At 48.5% G+C, this 8084-nt stretch overlaps 1 protein-coding gene across 1 annotated transcript; it reads left to right on the forward strand.

The window, feature by feature from the left end:
- Window positions 1–540: 540 nt before the first annotated feature.
- On the forward strand, window positions 541–1791 carry LOC136474018 (expansin-B11-like). Its single transcript, XM_066471637.1, has 2 exons — window positions 541–1410; window positions 1508–1791. Exon 1 carries the CDS (start codon window positions 581–583, stop codon window positions 1367–1369), a length of 789 nt encoding a protein of 262 aa, XP_066327734.1. The 5' UTR covers window positions 541–580; the 3' UTR covers window positions 1370–1410; window positions 1508–1791.
- Window positions 1792–8084: the final 6293 nt, after the last annotated feature.

Below are 8084 nucleotides of genomic sequence, written 5' to 3' on the forward strand. Positions count from 1 at the left end.
CTTCTGTCAACCCAGATTTGATTGAATTGAACCTGGCCTCTAAACAAAAAAAACCTCGCAAAAAAAATCTCAATTCAATCTGGCTCTGGGCCAAATCTGTTGAAAATGGTCCATAGGCCATACCAGAAATCTCAAGTGTTCCTAACGGTCGTCAACAATATGACATGTAATGTCCTCTCTTCTCGACCGGTCATCCATCTCTGCTTCCTTCCTTCCGTTTAGTTGGCCGCAACGTGTGTGTAACGACGACGACACATATTGCAATGCAAGACGAGAGACCATCAGGAGGGGGACGACACGAAAACGGCTGCCTCGGATCGCGGCGAATCGAACAGGTGTGCAGTAGGGCCTCCCGTTGTCACCTCCGACAAGCATATGGAACCAATTAACCGGCGGCCAAGAGCAAAGCTCGCTCGGCCATGCATGCATGACCTCTCCGTCTCCGTCTCCGGTGCGTGCATGCAAGCTCGTCCGATCGTTGGCACGTGCGGCCATAATATAAATACGAGCCTCGGCCGCCTGCTCATTCATCGCATCGCATCGCAGTTACATACCATCATATCCACCGACGATCATCATCATGTCGAGGTCGACGATGCAGGTGGCGGCGGTAGTGGCGCTGGCGTTTCTGGTGGGTGGCGCCTGGTGCGGTCCACCCAAGGTTCCCCCGGGGAAGAACATCACGGCCACCTATGGCAGCGACTGGCTGGAAGCGAAGGCGACGTGGTACGGCAAGCCGATGGGTGCTGGCCCCGACGACAACGGCGGCGGGTGCGGGTACAAGGATGTGAACAAGGCCCCCTTCAACAGCATGGGCGCGTGCGGCAACGTCCCCATCTTCAAGGACGGCCTTGGCTGCGGCTCCTGCTTCGAGATCAAGTGCGACAAGCCAGCGGAGTGCTCCGGCGAGCCCGTGGTGGTGTACATCACGGACATGAACTACGAGCCCATCGCCGCGTACCACTTCGACCTGGCCGGCACGGCGTTTGGCGCCATGGCCAAGAAGGGCGAGGAGGAGAAGCTGCGTAAGGCGGGCATCATCGACATGCAGTTCCGGCGGGTCAAGTGCAAGTACGGCGAAAAGGTCACCTTCCACGTGGAGAAGGGGTGCAACCCCAACTACCTAGCACTGCTGGTCAAGTACGTCGACGGCGACGGCGACATTGTGGCGGTGGACATCAAGGAGAAGGGCGGTGACGCGTACGAGCCCCTCAAGCACTCTTGGGGCGCCATCTGGAGGAAGGACAGCGACAAGCCGCTCAAGTTCCCCGTCACCGTCCAAATCACCACCGAGGGAGGCACCAAGAGCGTCTACAACGACATCATCCCCGAAGACTGGAAGCCCAACACCGCCTACACCGCCAAATAAGCCGGCACGCAGACCTACTGCTGCTCTGGGCTGGGGCTTGGGTTGGATCCCTGCAACTTCCCAAGCAATGCATTACCATATGCTTACGCATGCATTGATCCATGCATAATATCCATTTTTTTACTAATGCTGGTGCAGCTGCTGCGACGACGATGTCCTCCTTCGTCCTCTCCATATATAGCTAGAGCCAGGCTCCGCTCTCTTATATTATTATTAAGAAAGCGAAGAGAGAAGAAACAGAGAGACCCAATACATAATAAGTGCCTAATGAGAGATTTGAGAGGCCTTTATTTATATAATAAAAGGATCCGAGGAGCGAGACAAACAATATTGTCCATGGATCTCCCATGTAATCCCAATTTTATCATGGCTACATTTTATGAGATTACACACTTTTCAATGACTAATTGAAATTTATGATACGCACGTATCGATTCTAGATGTATTCTTTGCTTTGGCCATCCTTAACCATGGTCATTCTTTGAAGGTAAGGTACGATATTTTCATTCATGCTACCAAACATAAGCTTCCTATTCTTTAATAGGATGCACTTTCCATTATTGCGACACCTTCACCGCTTCCATTAATTATGCAATTTCCAACATTAAGATGGCGTCATGTATGCATCTAGACCACTAGGTAATAAGCGTGGTAAGTGTTTCGATGATTTATGACAACTATATTATTGGAAAGGCACAACATGAGGGATATTATGGCTTTCAAGTATGATTGGTCTAACGAGGTGATTGCACAAATTTATGCTATAGTGTGGTTTGTTCATGCAACAGATACAGATCATCGTTTTGCTCACTTATGAAACCATAGAACTAGTTACCTCAAAGAAACCATTGGAATGGTTGGAACAAAAAATGGACTTAGGAGGACTGAATTGGATCTAAGGAGGTAAACACAAATGATGTCGTGTTTCCTCTACCACCCACATTGTCCTTGGATTTTTTATGTAATCTAATCCCAATTTTATCATGGCTACCTTTTTAAGAGAACACCTTTTTCTATGACTAATGTAACGACCGAGTGTGCATTGTGTTCATAACCATGATCACTATGAGAATTGCAACATAAAACTTCTAATTTATAAGAAAAATCTACGTGTTATGCATTGTTGAACCGTCAAATTTGCGCACTAGTGAACGGCCGGGCAAATGCTTTGTTTGTTGGTCAGAGTGGTGCACCAATGGATGGTCTGGTAGTGACACCACCGAATAGTTCCCTGGAACACAGTGGCAACTAAGACACGTTGTTTGTGAGGTGTCTCCTCTACACCCTTCAAGGACCATATGTCAACACGAGTAGCATCAGCACCCCCGTCTCGCTCCCTCTCTAGCACATTTATCTTTACACCCCTGTCTGTCTCTCTCTAGCAAGAAAGGAGAAGAACTCTAAGCCTCTCCCAATTACTAGGTTGGAGCTAGTACACTACTACATAATCCATTATCACAACCACACCCTTATCTCCGACATTTTTTTTCTAAAACCGACGGTGAAAATATTTCACCGCCGATTTCCGGTCCAAAAGGGCTGCACATAACTTGGGATTGACGAAAAATCTTTTTACCATTGGATCATAATTGATTGTTTTATTGCTAGCGGTGAAAACTATTTTTACCACCAAATTGGTTGATCTAGCCAACAGTGAAGAAATGGCTGGCTAGTGCAAAATTAGATTATGTGTGTCCCACCGTGTGTGGCCAGTGTGGGGCTGGAGGTTTTTGGGCCAGTGTAGGAAAGGGAGGAAGGATGGATTGGTGTCACATGTGGTCTGCTCTCCTTCTTTGACTGCTCCTCATTGGCCTATGAAAATGATGATAATCTTAGACATGTCATTGTTCCTATGAAGCTTCTCAAGTACTAGTAGGATATCCCTCTCTTATGTACATATGCATTCATTCTTGACCCTAGAGCTAAGATGAGAGGTTTGTATAATGTTTTTCAACTGCTTGTTGAGTCTATTGGTACTTATTACAGTTTAGATTATTTTAGTGAAGTTAAGACCGAATTGTGTAAGATGTGTAACAAGTATGAAAAGTGCAGCTTGGTCACGGAGGGCCTCACAACCAACAAGTCTTACATGCAAGAAAAAGAAAGCATGGGGCATAATTTGTGGAGGTCCTGGAACCGGTGTAGTTGCATTGGTCCTTAACCTGTCTCTGTCAATACTTCTTCATCTTCTAGATCTGCATTTGCTTGTGTTGCTTATGTTTCTGAGCTGCTAGTGTACCTGGATAGAGGATGATTTTGACATCCTTCATTGTTGGCTTGAGCACAAATTTACCTACCTCATTCTATCTATGTTGGCTAAAGATGCCATGTTAGTTCCGATTTAAATTATTTCTTTGGAGTTTTGCTTTAGTTTGACTGGCAGGATTATTGAGGAGCGGCAATGGTTCTTGGCCCCTAAAATTGTGGAGATATTGACCTGCATCAAGGACTTCGAGTTTGGAGAATAAATATCACAACATGCCGTTGATTACAAAGAATTTTAAGCATCCTTCAAGAATCTCTACCTTGATCGAGATGAAGCTTCTATTGCTGCTAATGAGTGAGAGACTAAGAATGCAAGTGTGTGTGAGCCTATGAGATGAGACTGACATTGTGTGTGTAAAAGTGAGTGTAAGACTGCGAGTGAGTTTTAGTTTGAGAGATTAAGAGTTTGGTTTAATTTGTAAAACACTAAGACTTTGAACAATCAAAATTATGAGTTGGGTTGTACTCTATTTTCTTGTCTAGGATTTTCTCACGAGGTGTGAGTTTTTCTAGAAATATTTTTAATGAGGCAACCACCACTATATAAGTGAACAACTCAATAATATTTGCTATTTTGGTTTCATTTTGATCTATTGTCTTTTACCATTATGAATTTTGATTATTGAAAGAATGCTTTTGTAGAGATTTTGGACCGGTGAATTTGATTTTGGTAATGGTGAAGTTAAATGAAAGAAAATGAGATGCGACACTATTATTGGGCCCAGGCCGGCCCGACATGCTGGTTGAGGCGGGCTACTTGGTTTGGCCTGGGCCAAAGGCTAGGCCTGTGACCTTGATCGATCGGCATGACCTAGCCCTGTGCTTATGGGCCATGCTTTCACCCGGCCCATGGCTATGCCGGGTGGCCAGTTTGGCCGTCTATAAATAACTCCCTCTAATCCACTACTAACTGCTACTGTGTTTGGTAGGATTCAAAGCAATGCACACACGCATGCATTGACCCATAATATCCATTTCAACTACTGCTACTGTCAAAAAGAGGAGAGAGAAGGAAGGGAGAGACCCAATATATAATAAGTGTATGATGGAAATCTGAGAGGCCTATGTATAATAAAAGGTCCAAACCTGCGAACCACACTTTGCCGCAAGGTGGCTACTTCGTCGAATGGAGGAGGGTGGCGAGCGATGTTTACGACGGCGAGGCAACGCCTTGATCACCGGCGTCTCCAGCGGTGCACAGACCTGTTTGGCAAATTCCGCAGCTAGTACCGCAGGGTCTCGTGCGGCATGCGCCTCCACGACGGCCGGGTTGATCGAGCAATTAAACCCTGGGCTCTAGGCCTCCATAAGCCTTGGGCTCGATGGCCTTGTTAGGCTTTCCTACCACTTGGCCATTAGCTCCCAGGCCGGGGTCCAGCTATCTTGCTTTTTTTTATTACCTCTCATCTGGTTACAATTGTAGCATCTGTTCATACATACGCACGCTTACTCAACACACACGCACACTACTCACACCATCCGTGTACAAACAAAAATATATAGCTACACTCAGATCTGAAGACCACGTCCTTCTTGAGATCACCGAAATCCACTGACTTCGTAGGCAACGGGCACGTCACGATCCCATTGTGGCATCACGCGAGAGAGGCAAGATGCTACACAGCACACACCTGATTATTCATGGGGAAAAACCCCGGTGAGGCACGTGAGCTGATCCCAGGGATCTAACCCACGAGCGGTTGCTCCACCACCGGGAGACTCAACCAACCGGGCTGGCGCTCGGTCCTCATTCAGCTATCTTGCTGCTGGACCGTGCTGTATCCTGCCTCTGGAAATACTAGCAGAAAGTCCGGACCATCCACGGGGTCCACGGACCTGCTACCCGTCCCACCAACGTGCAGCGTGAGATCTTCATACAGGAGTCTCCCGAGGAAACCTAGATTCTCGACGCCCGCAACGCAATGGCCGATGGACGCGGCGTCATCAAGGCACTGTGCACGCGGCAGGTCCACCTTTCCCAACCTGGAAGGTGGTATGGCCACCTCAATGAGCATTGGGTCCGAATCCCTGCCTAAATCGTCCTGGGATAGCCGGACAAGACAAGCCGAAGGGTCACAGCTGTCCTGCTCCAAGTTTCCGCCGAATTGCAGGTCCTCGATCACCATGACTTCACGGAACCCCGCATGCACGCGCCCGCATGCTCCCGCGCGACCAACCGGATCTTGGAAGCGGGCAGTCCATGGAGCCGACGACTATAGCCTGGCGACGAGGTCTGAAAGTGGGCCCACATCCCCGTCCCTGCAATGGGGCGTCGTCGCCATCTTCGCGAGCCGCACCGACCGCAGGCCCCAAGACGAACGACCACGACCACCATCGAGGCCTGGGTGGTACCTGTTGTAGTTGCTGTCACCGAAGTCGTCATCGTCGTCATCTGCACCTCCCTCGTCGTCAGATGAGACCGGCGGTGTGGTCCAGCCCTAAAACTCCACAACCCGCAGCCGCAGGCGAACAAGGTAGCGCAATCCGGGGAGCTCTGCATAGACAACATCATCGGCACGGAGGTAGAGAGGGTCCTCATGGACGCGAGATCGTGGCTCCGGGATCTTGATGATCTTCACATTAGGAATGAGTCACGGATGGATGCACCAGGCCGCAACTAAGAACTCACGGTCGTCTTCTGTTGGCGTGACCTTCGGCGGAGCTAGCTCGACGCCGGTACACGAGGAGCCAAGAATCAGCTGCGCGACTGACGAGCTTCGCACATGAAGCGGGACATACCTCATCCCAATCAGCACCTTGAACCTGAACGCACCCGCGGATGCGATCGATGTCCTCCGCCACAGACACCAGATCAGCGAGAATGGCGAGTTAACAGCCGGGGTACCGAGGACGCGCTCCATGTCCTCTCGGCGACAGAACCTTACGACAAAGTCCTCTAGGTCGTGACGATGGACTTTGGCTGCCTCCTTGTTGAGGGTCACTAGCACCTAATTTGACCATTAACATTCCACCCAAATCAAGGTAAAACAACATCACATGTGTTATATTATGTTTATAATTCACCTAGTTCCACTTGTACTTAGAAAAATTATTTGTATGCAGGAAAAATCACAAAAATGGACAAATATGAAGCATAGGAGGCAATGGGACGTGGCAGGGGGGCCGTGGGCCCATAGGCCATGTTGGCCGACGCCATGTGGCATCGCCCAAAGCCCCACCTGGCCTACCACGTCACTGATCCGCATGATATGCAAGGTGGCACCTCCAGGAGTCATCACCAGGCTTGATCCATGTCGGTTTGATCCAAGGATGGACGTTGAGCTCCCACGGATCGCCGGGTCCACCGTCATACACTTGGAGGCCCAAACTGACCTCCAAACCATCATTCTGACCACGACAACCGACTTACCTGCCATGCAACCGCCTCCAAGGGCCAACCATCGTCGTTGGATGGCAAGGCGGTGGGATGGACGGTCGGCCGATGCCCCTTGGCATCGCCCGACGGCCAAGTCACCCCAAACCGCCTCATCTTCGCCTACAAGTACCCCCATGCCCTCTACACACTATAAAAAGGGGTTGTGGTGCTCGGTGGAGATCATCACTCAGCAGCTTTTAAGCATTCCAAGTGTTCCAAGCTGTCAGAAGCTCTCCAAGAGTAGTAGCTTAGAAGTAGTAGCTAGCTAGCAGTGATAAGAGTAGAGCGGAGCTCACCTCAGAGTCCAGAAAAGTCTTCTGGTCTGGTATAGCTCCTCTTATAATCTTTCTTTTAGCATTTACTTTATTTAGTACTTTACTTTGTCAAGTACTTTATTCAGTAATATAGCTTTGCTTAGTTCAAGTCCTATCTTGCTCTTATATATCATTAGTGAGCCTAGGTGCTTGTCCTTTGTCATTTGCATCATTATTATCTTAGTGATTAGTCCGTTCATCGTTAGTACGTGTTCTACCGTCTAGTTAGGGTGTTTCGATCTTATTTCACCAGAGCTCGGATCGAAACAACGAGTTTATAGATTAAGCGTGGTGCTTAGGATATATCTTGCCTGTAGGTACGGCTAGATCCCCGGATAGATTGTGGTAGTTGGCAGGTGGTGACAGCCATGTCCTTCCTCTGTATTCCACCATGTTGGGTCTAGTTATTAAAACGTAGGGCTCGTTGTGCTTCGTGTTCAGTTAAATCCAACGCAAGCACGCCCCTCGTACTAAGGACGATCTCACTATCATTGAGTTACATTTGTTGCTTTAAGATTACATACTCTGCTTCTTACACTCAGCTACACTACACTTCTAGTTACCTCTGTTTGTGTGATCAACCCTTTTTATCTTTTCCCGTCCATCATCCATACTACCCTCATCACCCCCGTGTTGCTAGACATACTTACTTAGTCTACCTAACCACAGTGCCCAAACATGTCCTCCCGCCTTCCTTTGGGAAAATATAAATTTGACACTTGGTACTCACCAAGCGAAGTGCTATACGATAGTTCTGTGC

This window comes from Miscanthus floridulus, chromosome 8 (genome assembly GCF_019320115.1).
Source record: "Miscanthus floridulus cultivar M001 chromosome 8, ASM1932011v1, whole genome shotgun sequence".
Taxonomy (NCBI): Eukaryota; Viridiplantae; Streptophyta; class Magnoliopsida; order Poales; family Poaceae; genus Miscanthus; species Miscanthus floridulus.

What these genes read in the sequence shown, in the direction of transcription:
- LOC136474018 (XM_066471637.1), top strand. Translation starts at nt 581, where the DNA reads ATGTCGAGGTCGACGATGCAGGTGGCGGCGGTAGTGGCGCTGGCGTTT.